Raw genomic sequence first — 18803 nt, 5'->3', positions numbered from 1 at the left:
GAAAATGAGGGGGTTGGGCTAGATTAAAATAACATCGAGAATACTTACTTCGAGCCAGGGCCCACTCTAGGGGTTTTACATGGCTCAGTCCATTTAATCCCCACAACAACACCATGGAGTGGGTGCTACTATAATAATTTTATAGGTGAGGTGACTGGGGCACAGAGAGTTTGGGTCACTTGTCCAAGGTCACACAGCTAATATGAGCCCAGGCAGTGAGTCCAGTGTACATTCTTGCAACCACCACGAAACACTCCTCTTGTGGCTCCAACAGTCTGAAATACAAAAGGGGGGCTGATTAGTCAGAGTGACTTAGAGGTACACTGGGAACACTGGAAGGAGAGAGGAGTGGGTCTGAGCTTCTCCATCTGCGAAGTGGGCTGACACAGGCCTCAGATGAGCATAACAAACATGTCTGCCCTGCCGTCCCAGAGCCCCTACTGTGTGCTAGTGCTGGTCACTCACAAACCTTCTCAGTCTTTTTTTTTTTAATTGAATAGTACATTTATTTATTTATTTATTCATTCATTCTTGGCTGTGTTGGATCTTCGTTTCTGTGCGAGGGCTTTCTCCAGTTGCGGCAAGTGGTGGCCACTCTTCATCGCAGTGCGCGGGCCTCGCACTATCGCTGCCTCTCTTGTTGCGGAGCACAGGCTCCAGACGCGCAGTCTCAGTAGTTGTGGCTCACGGGCCTAGCTGCTCCGTGGCATGTGGGATCTTCCCAGACCAGGGCTCGAACCCGTGTCCCCTACATTGGCAGGCAGATTCTCAACCACTGCGCCACCAGGGAAGCCCCCTTCTCAGTCTTAATTGGGAAATATGCCCCTCCTGCTGTCGCCCCATCACAGCATATTGAGTAAATAAATACTCAATACGGTCCTGGAGCTTGCTTTCCCCATCTGACAAGGGCCCTCCCTGTGACTCCTGGGGTCTGGGTCCCGCTCCTCCATCCAGAATCTTGGGGATGCATATGGACATGGAGATAGGGAAGAGATGGGCGCTCGCCTCTTCGAGTCCTTCATTTCCCAGCCCCCTGCCTCGGTGCCGACCTAGGCTGGGCTCTGGGGAACTCCCGGAGATGCTGGGAGGGAGGGACGGAGAACGCGGGCCCGATCAAGCCGAGAGGGGTCGGGCTGGGCCGCGCAGGCCCCCAAATCCTCGCCTACTCTCCAGCGGGAACTCTGCAGCCACCTCCCTGCCCGTTCACCTCACAGCTCGGCGCCAGTTCGCATGCGCTGTAATCCTGGCCCTCCCGCCCGGCTGGAAGCCACGCCTCTGTCCCCCAATGGGCGGAGGCCGCTGGGCGGGCCCGGCCGCCCGGGAGCTCTAGCTCGAGCCCCGCCCCAGGACAGCCCCAGCTGATCTCCGGCCGGAGCCGGAGGCAGCTGAGGGGGCCGGTCCAGCCTCCGCTCCAGTGCCAGCGCCGAGCCCGGCATCCCCGAGTCCGCTGGACCCGCGGCGGCGCGGCAGGTAGGAGGCGCTGCGCAGAGGGAGGCGTGTGCGAGCGCGCGTGTGTTCATGTGTGTTTCGGAGGTGTGTGCGTGTGTATGGGTGCAGAGAGGGCCAGCGCGTGCCCTGTGAGCACGAATCGGTGGGTGTGGGGTTGCACATCCTGCAGCCGGGGAGGAAGGAGGTGAGCGCTGGCTTTGACGCCCGGGGGGGGGGGGGGCGGGGACCTCCAGGCTCCGCCCCGGCCCCGGGGGTTCGTCCCCACCCCCGCTCGAGGCTAGGGGTCTCTTCCCACTGCACCCGAGTGTTCCGGAGCTGGTTTCATGGTGCTTACGCGCTGGGGTTTACCTCCCGGGGCATGACCGGCTCTTCCCCTCCTCTTCCTCACAATTCCCCTTTCGTGTCCCTTCCCAGGCCTCCACCCATTCAATTCCACAACCCCTCCCGGGTACCTCCCCATCCCCCGTCCCCCGGCTTGGGAAAGTGGGCAAGGCCACAGCCGATTCCCTTCCTGACCATCTTCCCAGGTTGAATAGGGGCCTTTTTCCTGGGCTGCTGGGCTTGGGTGTGTGTGTGAGAGGGCCAGGGAAGCAGGGAGAGCTGGGGGAGAATGGATCTTGGGCTGCTCTGATCCTGCCACCACCTTTCAGAGTTGGGAGTCTGAGGAGACCCACCTGGGTTCCAGAGGTGAAGCAGGACAGATCATTAACAGGTGCCAAGTTCTCGCCAGGCTTCATTTCCTGTGGTGGGATTCAGCCCCAGACCCCACAGGGTGGAGGAGAGTGAGGCACAGAGGGTGAAGTGACCTACTCTCTCTCTCAGGGCTGCTGAACCAGAATTTGCACCTGGGTTGCCCTGGCTCTCAAACCAGAATCCTCTCCCTACACCAGCATTGAAGAGAGAAGTGCCGAGGGCAGTTATTCATAGAATTCTGGGGAGGGAGAAATCTGGGCAGACTTCCTGGAAGAGAGGGTGTTTGAGTGTGGGGCTCAGCCTACCCTATGAGTGCGAGGCCTCCTGAAGGAACTATTGTATTCTGCTGCAAGGATTGAAAGCCTCCCACCCAGGGTCTTTGGGCCTGGCCTTTGCTGCAGTCCCCAGAGTCCTGGGGTGGGGGTGGGGAGGCCTGGCTGCTTTCCCAGGCTGAGGGCGGGGCAGGCTGGGCCCAGCTGTTGTTGCTTCAGGCCAGAGCTGGGAGCTTGGATGTCGAGGTGCTTAGGCGGGGTCATTGCCCGGAGGAACCTCTCTTCTGACTGATGAGGCAGATGGGTCAAACTGAGAAGCCCCTGCCCAGAGTTGCACCCAGTGCTGGGAGCCAGTCCCTGCCCAGGAGCTGGGGAAGGTTTCACTGCAAAGGATATATCGGTGCTGGGTGCTGAAGGATGAAAAGTTCACCAAGCAGAAAAGAAAGGGCAGGGCACTGCAGGCCCAAGGAATAGATGGGTAAAGGCCTGGAAGCATGTAACTGAATGATAGCCCATGCGGAGGGGCATTAAATCATCAGATGTGCATCCCAGAAGTGTCATCTTTGGCTCTGTGGTGGGTGAGTTGCTAAGGAGGCCCGAACAGGGAGAGGCCCCTTTCTCTTTCCCCTCGCCTCTCCCCTCCCCAGCTCCCCACCCAGGGCTAGGCTTGGCACCTGAGGAGGGCATCTGATAGGGCTTCCCAGAGCCTGCACAGGAGGGGGTGGTGGAGCATGGGGAAGGGTGGGTAGGGGAGCCCTATCTGAGATGGAGCCACCACTGGGGGCGGAGCAGGTTTGAGGGAAGTCGATGAAATGTGAGAGGCCTATGGGCTTTTGGGGATGACATCCAGGCCACTGCTCCCAGGCCAGTGCTGTCTCTGGCTGCTTCTGCCCCTGCCTTCCCTGTGGGCTCTCAGGACAGCCCTGAAGCCCTGGTCCCTGAACAGGTGGCCCTCCCGGAGCCCCCAGTGGCCACAGGGAAACCTGTCTCCATGACCTCTTCTACCTGCAGGGCCTGTCATTGTGTCAAGCCTCCTCCTCGCTGAGACTCGCTCTGCAGTGACCTTGAGGCAGGGAACTTCCCCTGTGAGTCTCAGTTTCCTCATATGCAAAATGGGGGTAAATGCTGCCTAATCATAGAGATTTAGGGGTTGATGATGAAGTTAAATCACGTCGCTAAAAGTGTTTTACGAAGTACATGGTGTCTGGTAGTCATTATAACTAATAGTACCTAACAATCAGCATCACTTAATCCCTTCTTCCCTGGGGGAGGGACAACCCAGAGGAAGGAGGGGCCGACTTTGGGAGAAGAAGGGTGAAAGGAAACAGGGTCTCTCCCATTGAAGTGGAAGCCCCTCTTGGCTTCAGTGGTTGAGAACTGTGGCCTTCTCAGCCCTCCTGTGTCCGGGCTCACTATCTGGGGCCTGGCAGGTGAGAAGCCTGTCTGCTGCGGGTCTTCTCACCTCACCCCTGCCTTTCTCTGCCCCAGGGTCCTCAAGTGTTTTGAGTGCCTTTAGAACCGCCTCCCCTCCACCCCTCTAGCCCCTCCAGAGACCTCTTCTGCCCCTTCATGCTTTGCCCTTTCTGCTCAAAACATTCCTTGGCTGGCAGTGGTCCTCCCGGGCCTCGCCTTGAGGGCCCCAGACTCTGCAGCTTCTCCTCCTCCCTGGGTTGATGGTGATGCCCTGGGATTGCCTCACTTTAGTTCACGCCCGAGCTGCTGACTTCACTTTGGCCTCAGGCCTTGCCTTTCCCTGCTCACTAATGGCAAAATGGGCCAAGTCCCTTTGGAGTTCTAATCCAGGTTTTTTTAGGAAGCCAGCCTTCAGGCTTGGACGTAGGAAGTTGCGAAATATGAGCATTTGCTGGCCTGTAATGGCCCGAGTTATTGCTCCCCGTTCTAATTGTTCAGGGATGTGTTTCTAGGGGTCTCAGCTTTCCCAGGACTAGGGGTATGAGGGAACTACTGGCTGAGGCTATGGTGGCCTGTGGGTGTGGACTGTGGTTTTCTGCCACAGTGGTGCATGTGGTCAGCTGTGAGACAGGGGACTGGTGGCCGGACTAGACCAAGCCCATTCACTGGTACCCAGCTGGCCAGCACTTTCAGGGTACGCCCAGGATGACCTCAGGATCTTGCAGCCCCGGGGACAAAAGGCAGAGAGCCTGCTGGCCTGACCTGCCTGCCCCTGCCCAGCCAGCCCCTGCCCCATTGCCCACTGCTGGGTAACTTCTGCCAGTCAGGGTGAGGTGGTAGGACTCAACTGGTGTGTTACTAATAATATAGTAACTAAGACACTGAAGTTTGGGGTGACTTTGTTTTCCATTGGAGCAGTTCAAGGAGTAACAACTTCATCCTCACTCACTCACTTCTTTGAGCAGGAGAGAGGTGTGAGACTACATACTTACCCACAGGAATGATACTAATGGTATTCATTTCCTTTCGCTGCTGTAATAAATTAACACAAATTTAGTGGCTTAAAATAACACAAATTTATTCTCTTACTGTTTTGGAGGTCAAAAGTCTGAAAAGAGTCTTAAGAGCTAAAATTAAGGTGTCAGGCTGGTTGCTTCTGGAGGCTCCAGGGGAGCCTCTGTTCCTTGTGGCTGTCGGCATTCCTCATGACCTCATCACCCCATTCTCTCTACTTCCGTAACCTCATTGCCTTTTCCTCTTTTGGAGTCAAATCTCCCTCTGTCCCCCTCTTAAGGATACCTGTGATTACATCTAGGGCCCACCCGGATAATCCAGGATAATCTTTCCACCTCAAGATCCTTAATCACATCTGCAAAGTCTTTTTTGCTGTATAAGGTAACATTCTCAGGTTCCAGGGATTGGGATGTTGACATCTTTGGGGGCAGTTATTCAGCCTACCACAGGAGCCAACTGCAGTGTCATTGCAGGCGCCATTCTCAGAGGTCCCCCTCCTGGGTGTCCACAGCTGCTGGCTTCCCCCAGGGGGTCACCCTCAGTGTCTGTTTCTGCCTCAGCCTAGGAGCCTTTGCCGGCAGAGCCTGGGCTGCTGCACCTCTGGCCCCGAGCCCAGCCTGAGGCCACGGTAGGCAGAGCTCAGGGATGTTTGGAAGAGGGGAGTGTGCTGGCGTGTCCCCACGGGTTGACCCAGAGACCAGACCCTATCCTGGGGTCCTTAACATAACAGTAGGTTAAGCCTTCCAGAGTGGAGTGCATCTCAGACATTCATTCAATAGCCCCAGTGCTGTGCAGGGTCACTTGATCCCCACCATCACCCTGTGAAGGCCAGGCCGGGAGCCCCATTTTGCAGATGAGTATACCAAGGCCAATTGGGGCTAAGTCCTGCCTAGAGCAGAGTTGTGTGAGGGGAGCCAGGGGTGAGGGCAGGTTGGGCCAGCAGAGCAGGAGACCTGCATTTCATAGGTGAGAACTCTGAGGCACAAAGAGGTAACTGTTCTTGTCCCTTCCTGGCCCCATTCTCCCCATCTGAGGATGAGGATGTGGACGGGACATTCTGAGGCTCTGATTCCTCCTCTGGGCATGGGGAGGGGAGGCACTGGTGTTCAAGGCTGCCTTGGGCAGGAATGTGACATGGGGCAGAGCAGCGCCTGGAGCCCGGAAGTGCTGCCAACACGCTGCTCGCCCAGAGACGTGGTTGTCATCCTGGGAGGTCGTGAGCCTCCTGGTGCCTCCAAGGAAGGACCCCCAGCCAAACTCCCAGACAGCACCTGGCTGTGTGCTGTGGACCCTGCCCCAGTGTGGGTCTCCATTGGATCTCCATGGCCAAGGCCATGCTTTGCAGGTCCATTTCTACAGCCTGGTCTCCCTGCCTGCGTCCTGGCCTCCTTTCCATCCAGACTTCTTGTGAATCCTCCAGGAGCCCAGCTCACACCCTGGCACGCTCCCGAGTCCTTATCCTGGCTTTCAGGGTCCCCATAACCTGGCTGTGGCAGTGTTGCCGTGCTAGCCCTTTCTTTCTTCCTCTCCCCTGCACCCTGTCCTCCCGCCTTGCCTAAATGGTTTCCTCCTCCCAGAAGGTTCCGTCTTCCTCTGAACCTTCCACTTCTGTCTCTTAAAAATCACAGCTCACTCTATGAGCTCCTGCTTAGATGCCGCCTCCTTCTCGAGCCTTTCCTGCCCCATCTGAACGCATCACTGCCCTCTTAGAGCAGATCTCTCTGGCTGGTGCTGGGGTTGCTGTCTCTCCTCCACCAGGCTGACTTCCCGGGCTGAGCCGGGTCCGACTTTTCGCTGCCCCCTTGGCCAGGCACAGAGCAGGTGTGGGAAGGTTGAATGGGGGCATGCAGCTGAGTGGGACTCCTGGAGCTGATGAGTGGGTCACTGCCTTTGCTTGAGGGAGGGAGTGGTGGGCCAGGCAGAGCAGAGCTCTGACATGAGACAGGCTCCTGACTGTCCTGAATGCATCTCTTCCCTCTCTGTGCCCCCTGGGCCTCATCTGTGCAATGAGAACAGTACAGCTCATTTCTGAGGGTGTGCAGGAGTTTGACCTAGGAATTGAGCCTCAGTTTCCCAGTCTGAGAAATGGGCCATCCCACCAGGTTTCCAACCTTGATTCTTGGAGGCAGGTGGTGCTAGAGGCACAGACTACCTATGCAGGAAGCAGGAAAAGAGGCTGTCCTGGTGACAAACATAGCTGATTGGAAAAGAGCAAGAAGTGTCCCCCTCTCCACCATTCAATGGTGAGAGCCTGCAGGCCAGAGAGGGCAGGGTCTTGCCTGAGGTCACACAGCCCAGTGGAGCTGAGGCAGCTTCAGTGACCTGATCAAGTCTCATTTTTGTAGGTTGTTTCCCCTGTGGGGAGTGAGCAGCACCTGTGAGCTGCAGCTGCAGGTGTCAACCCCGCCCCAGTAGGATAGGGAAGAGCCGCTGCTGCTGGGTGCTCAGCTGCACCTGCCCCTCCCTCTGCACTTTCTCACCAGATGTGCTGCTGGGCTGGGTTTCCCAGGCCCAGTGACTTTCAGTGCCCAAGCCAGCTGCTCACCCTGCCTGATGCTGAGCCTTGGCCAGCCTGCTGCCCACGAAGGTTCCCAGCTTCTTCCCGTCCCTGCTGATGCCCGGCAGATCCAGCTGGATCTCACCTGCTTACTGAGGCTTCCCGGCCCCCTCCTCACAACACCCAAGTCCCAGTGGGAACCGCTGAGGGGCAGAGGCCTCGGGACTCAGCCAGGGCCACACAGCGAGCCAGCCCCGAGGCTAGCTTCTCCCTCATATACACGGCCGGGGGACATCAGCGCCCCAGGACCGCTGTCCCCCAGGACCAGCGAGAGACCCTGAGCCCCAAACATGCCTGGCCCTGCCCTCCAGACCCACTTGTCTCTTAGCACAGAGCGCTTGGTCAGGTTTACGTATTAGAAAGATCACTGCAGCTGGGTGGAGACTAGATTGGATACAGACAGAAACCATAAGGGGAGGGCAGTGGAGAAGAAAGACAGGATTTCCCAGTCCCGGTGACGCCTGCTCAGCCTTGGCCAGAGTGACTCACTGGGCCTGGCCCCATGGTTCCGCTGCTGGAGCCCCGGTGGCCCCAGCGCAGCTCACCCTCCTCACCCCTTCTCCCCCCCCCCGCCCCCGCCATCCGTTCCTCAGCACACGGTGCATGGGGGAGATGGGGCTCTGGGAGGCCACAACACAACCACAGTCGGACAGAGAGAGATGTGTTGAGCATGTTTTTGAAACGGTGGCTCCTGGGGCAAGAGAGGAGTGGGAGTGGCTCTACAATAAAAGAGAATGAACTCATTGATAAAGCCCAAACTCTGAGGCTCCAGGCCCCCTCCCTGGCCTCTGGCCTTCCCTGCCCTGGCTCTGGCTGAGGCTCTCCCTGGCCCGCGTTACTACTTCAGCACCTGACCCTCGGTCTCACCCCTCCACCCCTCCCTGGCTGCCCCCTGCGCTCAGTGAGAGCCCACTTCTGGAAGCCGGCATCCCAGTCTTGCAAAGCCGGTCCTGCCAGCTTTCCCCACTCAAAGCTCTGCACCCTGGCCTTCAGGCTGTTACCTGGTGTTCTCCGCCTTCCCTCCACCTGGAGTGCATCCTGCCTGCGCGCTCCCCCTGCAGATTCCCACCTAGCCTTCCAGCCCTGCTCTGTCCAGTTCCATCTTGAAGAGACACCACCATTCTTCCTTCCCCTGTAGCCCCACCTGCAACATGCATTGCTTCTGGGACCACTGACCACAGTGTGTCTGGCTTAGTTCTTGGTCTGTGCCTGTCACCCTGTGCCTCTCCGCCCTGGGACTGCCGTGAGGATCTGACCCCCTCCTGTCAGCTCAGGACCAGCCCAGAGGGGTACCAGAGAAGATGAGCATGTCGGAATTGACCGTTCCCTGAATTATAAGCTGCAGCTGTTCAGCCCTTCCCTGGTCATGTGGCATAGGGGAGGGGGCTCTGTTGCTTGGAGTGGGATGTGGTGGGAGGTTGAGGGAGCCGGGCCGGGGTTGGGGGGCTTTGTCTGTCGGGCATCCTTGGCTCCTTCGGCCAGTCCTGGATGACACCCACTCTGCCGGGCCATGCTGCGCCATGGGCACCCACTGTGGGGTGTGGGAACTGGGGCACAGAGGAGGGACCCGCAGCAGGCCTCCTGCACTCTCCTTTCACTCCCACAACTGGCTGGTCCCCAAGTAGAGTTGGGTCTGCCTCCCACCCAGCTCTGCATTCACACATGGGCACACAGGCTCTCTGGCCTGCCTTCTGGTTTATCTGCCCTGGTCGTGTCCTTTTCCAGTGCATTCTCCATGTGGCAGCCAGGTGGATCTCAAGTCCCTCCCCTGCTCAGCACCCTTCCCGCTCTCCATCACCTCAGGATGAAGCCCGATCCCTGCGCCTGGCCTTCCGGGACCTCTGGCTGGGATCCTGGGCAGCCTTGCCTGTGGGCTCCTCCCGCACCCGCACTGCCACTCTGCCTCAGCTCAGTTCCTTTCCCTGAGTGCCCTGCCTGCCTCAGGGCCGAGAACATCTCCTGAGGATGGGGCCTGGCTGGTTGGTACCCCCTCCTCAGAGAGGAAGCTTTGGAGGTGTGTGCCCAGTGGGGTGTGGGGCTGCCACCCCGACCTTGTGGGATCCTCACTTGGACTTGAGCACCTCAAGGGTCAAAGCCACAGGTGTCCTGAGAGACAGAGGAGGCACCTCGCAGGAGGTCACAGCCTGTGCATGAAAAAGGCCAAGCCCGGACTAGTGCTGTGACCCAGCCCGGGCTTCTTCCCTGCTCCGCACCCCCTGGGTCTTCCCACCCTGGGTGCCAGGCAGGACCCTACGGGTATGTAATGTCCCCAAAACTGGTGGGATCGGGGTCACTAAATTCAGCTAGCCCTTCTTCCCAGGACCCCTGCACAGGCTTTTTCTGTTTAAGATTTTATTAAAGCACAACTGACCTACAGAACAATGCGTAAGTCATAGATACATAGCTCTGTGACTCTATCCGTGCGGCCACCACTCAGATCAAGGAGCAGTGTTACTGGAACCCCAGAAGCCCCCCTCCTACCCCTTCCAGTCACTACCCCCAAAGGCAGCCACCATCCTGCCTTCAACTCACCATAGATGGCTTATATCTGCTTTTCAGTTTTACATCAGTGGAATCGAAGTATTGCTTCTGTTGTTTACTATTGTGCTCATGAGAGCCATCCATGAGTTGCATGCAGCAATAATTTGTCCATTTTCATTACTGTATAATATTCCATTAAACACCATATTCATCCTTTCTTCTGGTGATGGACATTTTGGGTGGTTTCTAATTTTTATCTATAACAAATACTCCTACACTAAATATTCTTGTACTTGTTTTTTGGTGAACATGTGCACGTGTTTCTGTTCAGTATATACTTAGGAGTAGAATTACTGAATGATAGAGTATGCATTTGTTCAGCTTTAATTGATGTGGTCAGATGGTTTTGCAAAGTGGTTGTATCAGTTGACACTCCCACCACCAATGTGAAAGAGCTTGACTTGGGAGAGAGAGTGTGTGTGTGTGGTGTTTTTCCCTGCAGCCATTCCGGTCAGGGCGTAGTGGTATCTCATTGTGCTTTTAATTTGCATTTCCTTGATGATTAGTGAAGTCCAGCACTTTCCTTCCATCTATTGGCCATTTGGATATGCTCTTTTTCTAATATTTTCTTCAAAAAGCTTTATTGTTTTACTTTTCGGTTAGATTTGCAGTCTACGTGGAATTGCTTTTGAGTGTGGTGTGCGGTCGGGGTCAAGATGAAGCTTTTCCCACACGGATAGTTAGTCAACTGAGCACCATGCATTGAAAAGACCATCCTTTCCCTAATGCGCTGTGGTGTCACCTTTTGTCCAAATCAGGTGTCCTTGTCTTGGAGGGCTTTCTAGTCTGTTTGTCTACCCTATGCCAGCCCCACACTGTGTCAATTACTAGAGCTTTGTGAAAGGTCTTGTCACCTGTGAGTGTGAGTCCTCCAGCTGCTCTTTTTCAAATGGCCTTGGCTGTTCTTGGCCCTCTGAGTGCTGGCTCTGTTATCCCACCTCTTAGAGGAAGCCCCAAGGCTCAGAGAGGTAAGGTGACTTTCCCCTGCCACACAGTTCTGGAACGCAGTCTTGGCTCCTTCCTGGGCAGCACCCTGCCCTCCAGGCGTGATGTAATGCTGCGGTTCCTGCCTGCACCACCGGGAACGTAACAGATTTCTTGAAATCACCTTCTTTCTTCCTTGATATTTTTTAAAGGAAACTGTGCATTTACTCTAAATGGAAAGTCAGTATTACTCTCTAAGTACAAGGTAACTGGAAGAATCTTAAAACTAAATTAAAACAACAGAAAAATCCATTCAGTTGCAGCCAGGTGCCGTTGCTGTGAGCCTGGGGCTGGCTCTTCCTTTGTTAAGTAGGTGGGCAAGGGCCGTGAGGGTTTCAAGACTTGCTGGACCGAACTGAGTTCTCCTTGAGAGAGAAGTGGATGGGGAATAACTTTCTTACTGACTTACTTAACTGCCACGTAAAGCAACTTAGAGCGACCCCTAAAATGATCACAGTACTAACCTGGGGCCTGCTTTGGGAAGCCCTGATATGATGAGGAGGCTGGAGGCTTGAGGTCCAGCTAATGGGCTGCAGGTTTTGTACATGTTCCTTTTATGTTCTCATCTAAAAAATGGGACTGAAACTGTCTCCTGTTTCCCCCTGGCTGCGGTGGCTGAACTGTCCAGGAAGGCTAAGTGGTATCTGCCCCTGCTGTAGCTGGCTCCGTGTGGCCTGCTGCAAGATGAGCCCTTACTCTGCCCATGCACCCCTGGCCTGTCCCTGCCACCTCCAGCAGGTCCAGGGACAGCAGATCAGGGCACACCCTCCCGGAAGGAGGTACACACTGTTTCCAAGGTGAGGATAGATAGAGCTCCTATGGGGCAGGCCCCGGGGCAGATGCCACCTTAGAGGCTGGAACCAGGAAGGGCTGATAGCAGTTCAGAGGGGTTAGTAAATTACCCAAGGACACACAGTGCTAAGTTGCACAGCTGGGATTCAAACTCAGGTCTGACTGACCTGCTGGAAGACTGGGTTCCCTGAGCTCCCTGGTGGGTGCTCCCATGCCCTTGTTCTGACCCGGGTCAGTGCCCCCATGCTCAGTCTATGGAATCCCACTGTGCCAGGCTGGGTCTGAATCAACTTGTGCTTTCCTGCCTCTGAGCCTTTGCTTGAGCTATTCTCTCTGCCTGGAGTGGCCTTTCTCTCCTAAAGCACAGCTGACTTCTGGGTCCAGGCCTTTGTGAAGGCTTCTTTGTGTCCCTCCCTCTTGCTGGAATGATGCATATTCCATGCTGCCTTGTGTCTGTTGGCTGCACTAGACCATGAAGTTCCTTGGGGACAGGAACCCTGAATTGTTGTAACCCTCCTGGCAGGGGAGGCACATTGTAGATGTGTCATCCGTGCTGACATCCCCCAGGGACACAGTGCATTAAAGTATGCAAAGTGCTGTTCCATGCGGCCGTGTCTCATTTGATCCTCCCAGAAGCCCTGGCACATTATCTCTTCCTTCCACACAAGGACCATGCAGACCAGAGAGGTGACATGGCCTGTCCAGGTCTCACAGCTTAGGGGGACATTGCGAAACTAAAGCCAAGTCACTGTCAGGAGCTAGAGAAGGACTGGGCCACAGCAGAGAGCTCCAGGGCTTTTGCTGCATCTTCCACGGACAACATCAGGAGCTGGAGGGGAGGAGGGGTGAGAGAGAGAGAGAGAGAGAGAGAGAGAGAGGCCTGATCTAGTGGGAAGGGGCGAGCGCTGGCCTTCATGAGACCTGAGAGCTGGTGCAGCTCTGACATGGAAAGCTGATCCCCCTTGGGAGTCCTGGCCACTCTTTGAACCTGTTTTTCCCATCAGTGAAGGAATTCCTCATGCATCATCTGTGTTGGCTCATTCAACCCAAATTCACTGAATCCACCCCTGCTCCCCAATGTTGGACACTAGGGATACAGAGAGGAGCTGGACATGGGCTCTGTCCTGGAGGGGTGTAGGCTGGGGAGACAGACAAGTCACATGCAGATGGGGTACAATGTAACGGGCGCTGTCACAGGGGTTCCAGGACTGTGGAGGTAGGGGGAGGAACAATGTCGCACAGGTGGGAGGTACTTGGGCTGAGTCTTGAAATGTGACCAGAATTCTCCAGGTGTGCATGTGTGGATGGAACAGTGTGGGCAGAGGCCCTGAGTGGACTGCAAGGAGCTCGTAGCACTGGAACCTAGGCCCAACGTGGAGAATGGCGGGGGGTAGGGAGATTGGCAGGGGCAGAGGGAAGAGGGCAGGCTGGGGGGCAGCTGGGAGGCTCAGGCTGTCCTGTTAGTGCCTGGCTCAAACTTCAGTGTCCTGAAGACAGGACGTGCCCCAGCCCCAAGCTCAGACCCAGGGAGAAAAGGCCAGGGTTTAGAAGCTGGCTTTCCTGATTGCTGGTTTATCTGTAGCTGTCAGTGGTTATGCCTGGAACTACAGGGAGAGAGCAAAGCTCAGAGGCTGGTGACTCTGACCCCTTGGGCGTGTTGACTCAGTGGATGGAGTGGGAGGTGACCTTGGGGCAGATCGAGGGTACAGGAGGACAGTCGGTATGAGGTGCAGCCTGTGCAAAGGCCAGGGCCAGAGAGCCTGGCATAAGTAGGCCAGGGTCAGCCTGGCAGGCAGGGGTGAGGCTGGAGAGATGGCTGAACTGGGTCAGACCCTCAGCCAGCCAGGCCTGGTCCCTGTTCTGGACCTGGGCCGAGCCAAGCTTTCCCCTCTCTGTTCGCTCCTCCCTTCTGTCCTAGGAGCAAACCTTCCCAGCAGCGTTGGCCGCTGCGTGGCCTGGAGGGTGGCCAGAGCCCTCATTCTCCACCGGCCTGGCTCTGTGACCTTGGCCAGCTCGCTCCTCCTCCTTGGGTTCTGGGCTCTGAATGCTGGAATTGCTAGAGCTGATTTCTGGGCTCCTGCTTTCAACTTCTTTGATCTAATTCTTGCAGCTTAAATTGCTTCCTGAACAGGCCTTTCAGGAAACTGTGATGCTCATGGCGCTCCTGGTGGCTGTGTGCCAGAGCCCAGGGGCTGCCTCTCCAGGCTCCCCCTTCTCTTTCCCTCAGGCCTCCAACGCTGGGACGGTGGGTGGGAAGGGGCAGGGTTATTGGCCTTCCCGGGTAGAGGGATGGCCAGAGAGGTTCAGGGGGTTGGCCTGAGGTCACACAGCAGTGGGACAGGTGGGCCCTGTATGATGTATTGGCAGAAGATGAAGTGGCTGTGGGTCCAGGCAGAGGACAAGCCAGCCCTCAGACCCTCGGCAGGCAGGGACCATCAGCCCTGCTCTCCCTTCTGTCCATCCGTGTTCCACCCTCACCCCTCCATTCTCACCTCCTCCCTTTCCTGTTTCTCCCCTCCATTGAATCCCCTCATCTTTCCTTTCCTGTGGGGCTGGCTCAGCCAGGGTGTGTGTGGGGTGAGCCCTGCCTGTGCTTTGGGGTCACCAGGCCAAGATGGAGGCTCCAAAGGTCAGAGGATGTGTGTTCAAGTCCAGACTCTGCCATGGAACTTGGGCAAGTTGCCTCCCCTCACTGAGCCTCAGTTCTCTTTTCTGAAAAATGGCAACAATGAAAGGCCTACCCAGCAAATCCTAAATCCTCTAGCCAGGTGGTTTGCACACGGCAGGTGCCAGAGACATGGAGGTTCTCTCTTGGGAATGAGAGGGGCTTTTCTACTTCTGTTCTTCCTCTTCCCTCTGGCCTGCTAAGCAGTCTCCGCAGCCTCTGGTTAATTTTACTGGCATCTTCCAGTTACTGAAGCAATTGTTCCCATCGTGGAGATGAGAAAATAGGGAATCAGAGAGGTTGAGTGACTTGTTCAGGGTCACACAGCAGGTGAGTGGTACAGCTGGGACTGACACCCATATCAGTTTGCTCACAAACTCATGTTTGCCCTAGAAGCTGGCCTACCTTGCCTCAGTTTCCCTCAGCTAGGCTGGGAAGTTGGGGCCTGTGTCTTGGGGGTGGGGATTGCAGTGTTGCCCTGAGCAGGCCCAATGATAAGTAGGCCCGGGGGTGTGGAGCTCCCAGCTGGAGCCAGCAGCCCAGATAGAGTGTGAGATACAGGGCCATAGGTGGGGCTGTCAGTCAGGTGCCTGGCTGTCCCGGCTTCTGTCAGGGCACCTGGCTGCGGCTCCCTCTCCTCCCCTCCCCTCCCAGAGCCCTTTCCTGAGTCAGTCCAGTCTGGGTCTCTTGCATTTGGTCAGCACATGGCTACAAGGTTCAGGGTGCTGGACTGCAGGGGGCTGAAGGGGGGATGCTGATAGACACAGCACCTTCGTGTGCCAGGGCTACGTGTGGATTCAAGTCCAGACTCTGCTGCGGAATTTGGCCCTCACAGGAGATGGGCCAGTTGGAAGCCTAGAAGAGGGGTCCAGGCTGAACACAGGGATGTGGGGGTCATCAGCCAGGGGACCCCTGAGGGGGAGGGGAGGTCAGAGGGGGAGATGGGTCAGGAGCAGCGCTAGATGCCCCTGAGGCCCAGGAAGAGGAGACTGACTGTCCAGGAGTGTGAGACGCTGCAAGGCCTGGGGGGCTGTGTGGGAGAGGAGATTGGAAGGTCACAGGGTGGGGCTGGGAGTCCCTGGGGGAGGTTAGGTCACCAGCATGAAGGAGAGCGCTCCCTACAGAACTGGAGGCATTTATTCCGGAAGTGCGGTGGAGAAGGCAGAGTGCTGGAAGGAGGAGGCGAGAATGGATGTGACTGAAGGCTGGAGGGGCCTCCAGGGCTAAGGGTTTTCCACACAGGACAGAGATGATCTTGCGGCTCTAGGGTAAGGCGTGAGGGTCCGGAAGAGGGAAACTTGGAGACAGTGCTGCCGCTTTCCTGTGGGTGTGACACCAGCCAGGGAGCTGCTGGGTCACCACTGGTCTGATTCTGTCCGAGAGGTCTAGGGAGGCTGGTGGAACAAAGGAAGGGAGGTCGTGGGTGCGGCCAGGCGGCCCTGAGCGCCATCGTGGTTGTGCCCTGTTGGCCCGCGGGCCTGGCGTCACCTCTGAGCATCAGAAATGAGGAAATTCAGGCTGTGTAGTTAGTCGGTTCCTCTCCCTGCTCTGTGCATACCGGCTGTGTGACCTTGGGCAGGTCTCTCCCCCTCTCTGAGCCTCAGTTCCTGGCCTGTACAATGGGGATGAGGATGCCCGCTTCCCAGGGCTGTGGGGAGGGAGCACTCGGGGACCACCTCACTCAGCGTATCCCTCGGGGCCTCCAGTCCTCAGGAAGTGATGCTCTTCTGATTTTCTGTCCTCCCAGGTGCCCCAGGAGCTGCCCTCTGCTGCCTTGTCTCGGCCTCCCCTCCTGGGTCAGCGGCCACCATGTTCTCCTGTGTGAAGCCCTACGGGGACCAGAACTACTCGGCCCTGAAACGGGCCTGTCTGCGCAGGAAGGTGCTCTTTGAGGACCCGACCTTCCCCGCCACCGATGACTCACTGTATTATACGGGCACCCCAGGGCCCGCCGTTAGGTGGAAGCGCCCCAAGGTCAGTGTCCGGTCCGAACTGGCGCTGAGGTGGGCAAGCCCAGACCCACCCAATCTGCAGGGGACAGTGGGTGACTGGGAGGGGTCGCTCTGAGGCCCCAGGCAACCGAGCAAGTGGAGTGGCTGATGCTGGGCCCGCCTGCAGTGGGGTTTCATCTGGACGGGGAGCCAGGAGAACGGCCCCCAGGTCTGTGGCCACCACTGCCCAGCCAGGACCTCTCTGGCCCTCAGCTTCCTTATGAGGAAAGTGGGGCCCTCTGTTCTGCCACCCTCGTCCCAGGGTCGTTTTTCGGATACAAATGAGGTGATGCGGATGTGCCTTTTTTTTAGTACAATGTAGAGTGACATTCAAGTGGAAGGAATTTACTTCACTGATTATTGTCATAGTGATTTTGAAATAGTCATTTGCTGTACATGGAAGGTATTTCTTACGATGGTTAATCAGTAATAATAGTAATAGTAAAAAATAATAGTACCGCATAGAGTTGTTGTGAGCATTAAAAGAGATGATGCATGAACGTCTGGCACCAAGCCTGGCACCCATAAGCCAGCTGTCACCATTATTGTTGGGATCTGTGAATTATGGAGCATCTGTCTGACGGCTCCCTCTGTCCCAGCCTTGGTCGCTAAGGCTGGAATGTGTTGAACAGAAGCTTCTGGCCTCATGGCATGATCTCATTCTCTTTAACACCGATTCCTGAGTGTGAGAGCGGGTGCCCCGGGGGCCTGGGTGGTGGAAAGGCTGCTGAAGGCCAGTGCCCCAGGCCCCCTCTCCAGTCTCCGCGGCTGTGCTGGTGGCACTGAGAGTTGGTCACACCGGAGGGACTTTAGTACAGGAGACGGTGCTGGACCGAGGTGCCTGGGGCGGGGGAGACTCCCCCTCCAGTACTCAGAGGAGGCATCTCAGAGTTGAGGGGTGAGAGCGTGGGGTGTGAGAAAGACACAAGCTTGAAACCTCAGCCTTATTTGGGACATGGCAGGAGCGTGGGGTGTGTGGGGTGAAGTAAGGGGAGAGGAAGCCCGGGGGCCCTGGGGTCGGCAGGGCTGGGCCAGGGCAGCTGTGCTCTGAGGCAGCGGGAATCTTAGGCCAGGCTCTCAGCAGCGTGTGACAGGGGAAGATTTGCACTTTACAAAGTGCCTTCTAGCCCCCCTGGACATTTTGGGAAAATGAAATTCAGTTTTCATGTTCCTTTCACAGGCCAGGCTCTCAAGTCCCTTCCAGTGCACAAAATCCAATGTTCTTGGACTGGGGTACTTGAGACGTAGGGAAACTGAGTCCAGGAGGGGCAAGCACGTGCCCCGATCGCCCAGCGGGGCGCAGCAGAGTGGCCTGCACTGGTCCTGCAGGCCACTGGGCTGTCCCTTCCTCCCAGGGCTCCTGCCCGCCCTGGCCCACCTCCCCGGTCCCAGATAGGGGGGGTCCTTGGTGCCCCCTGGGGACCTCAGCCCCATGAGCTGAGCTGCCTTGGTTCTCCGAACTCCCAGCTGCCTCCCCGGCCTGGCCTTGGACTCCTGCCCCTTGGTGCACCCCCAACCCCCATGCCTTCCTCCCTCTCCTTTGTTTGGTGGCTGGAGAAGGAGGCCGGCCTCAATAGGCCTTTGTGAGCCCTTGGGTGCTCGAGCTCTCTGCCCTCCTCTCACTCCACCCCCTCACTGCTCCCCTCCTGACCCTTTGCTGCCCTGTGGCCATCACTCAGACATTTTAGATCCTGTGGCTCCGGAAGGAGGCTGGCAAGGCATGGCTGGGGACGGTTGGGCTTGCTGCAGTGAGAGGAGGAAATGCCAGGCCCGCTGGGCTCAGCATCCCCCTGCTGTGTGAGCCTGCTGGAGTCACCTGCCCTCTCTGGGCCCTTTGCCTGCCAGTTCAGGAGTCCTGCCATGGCACACTCTCCTTCGCTGCCTTTCTCACTGGGCTTGGTGCCTAGTCGTTCCTAGACACATAAAGAGGAGGAGCGGAGCAGCCCCTGCCTTGGATGTGGAGGCCAGTGACAGGCAGCTTGTGGTGGTTGGCATTGAGAGGGAGACGACTGAGCGCGGCCCAGGGGCGGCGGTGGGGGCAGTTCTGGGTTGGGAGGCAGTCCAGGGCCAGGCACTGCTGAGTGGTGTGGGATGACGGGGTGAGACGGTTGGGACTGGGGTGTGTGTGAGGGACGGCTCTTTGTCAGTGGGGCTGTAGGTGGTGGCAGGGTGGGATGGCGGGCAGGCCCTGCTCCACCGACAGGATGCGGGATGTAGGGTTGGTGGAGCAGGAAGTCAGGCTCACTTGCCTCAGGCTGGTGGGGTGGAGCCGGCCCAGTGGGGTGACCATTAACTCCCAGCTGCTCGGCCCTTGGCCAGTGAGGTGGAGCGTGGCCCGAGGCAGCCGTGTTTCTATGGAGCCCCATTTCCTGGGTCCTGTGACCTGACTGTTTACAAATAGAGCAAGAAGCCAACTTTCTCGAAGGCCCAGG

General features: G+C 57.1%; 1 protein-coding gene across 3 annotated transcripts in view; it reads left to right on the top strand.

Annotated features, from left to right (window-relative positions):
- The window catches only part of CAPN5 (calpain 5), a 58696-nt gene that overhangs the window by 3846 nt on the left and 36047 nt on the right, over positions 1-18803 (top strand). For 2 of the 3 annotated variants that reach the window (XM_061202824.1, XM_061202826.1), the window contains exon 2: positions 16128-16354. In XM_061202824.1, the coding sequence (XP_061058807.1) occupies positions 16190-16354 (165 nt within the window). In that variant the 5' untranslated portion in view covers positions 16128-16189. Of the gene's footprint in view, positions 1-1377; positions 1471-16127; positions 16355-18803 lie in introns of those variants that run through there. The other variant, XM_061202825.1, reaches the window with a different exon arrangement.

The sequence above is a fragment of the Eubalaena glacialis genome, chromosome 10 (assembly GCF_028564815.1).
Source record: "Eubalaena glacialis isolate mEubGla1 chromosome 10, mEubGla1.1.hap2.+ XY, whole genome shotgun sequence".
Taxonomy (NCBI): domain Eukaryota; kingdom Metazoa; phylum Chordata; class Mammalia; order Artiodactyla; family Balaenidae; genus Eubalaena; species Eubalaena glacialis.
Note: the sequence above shows the minus strand (reverse complement) of the source record. Positions and strands in the feature narration are given on the sequence as shown.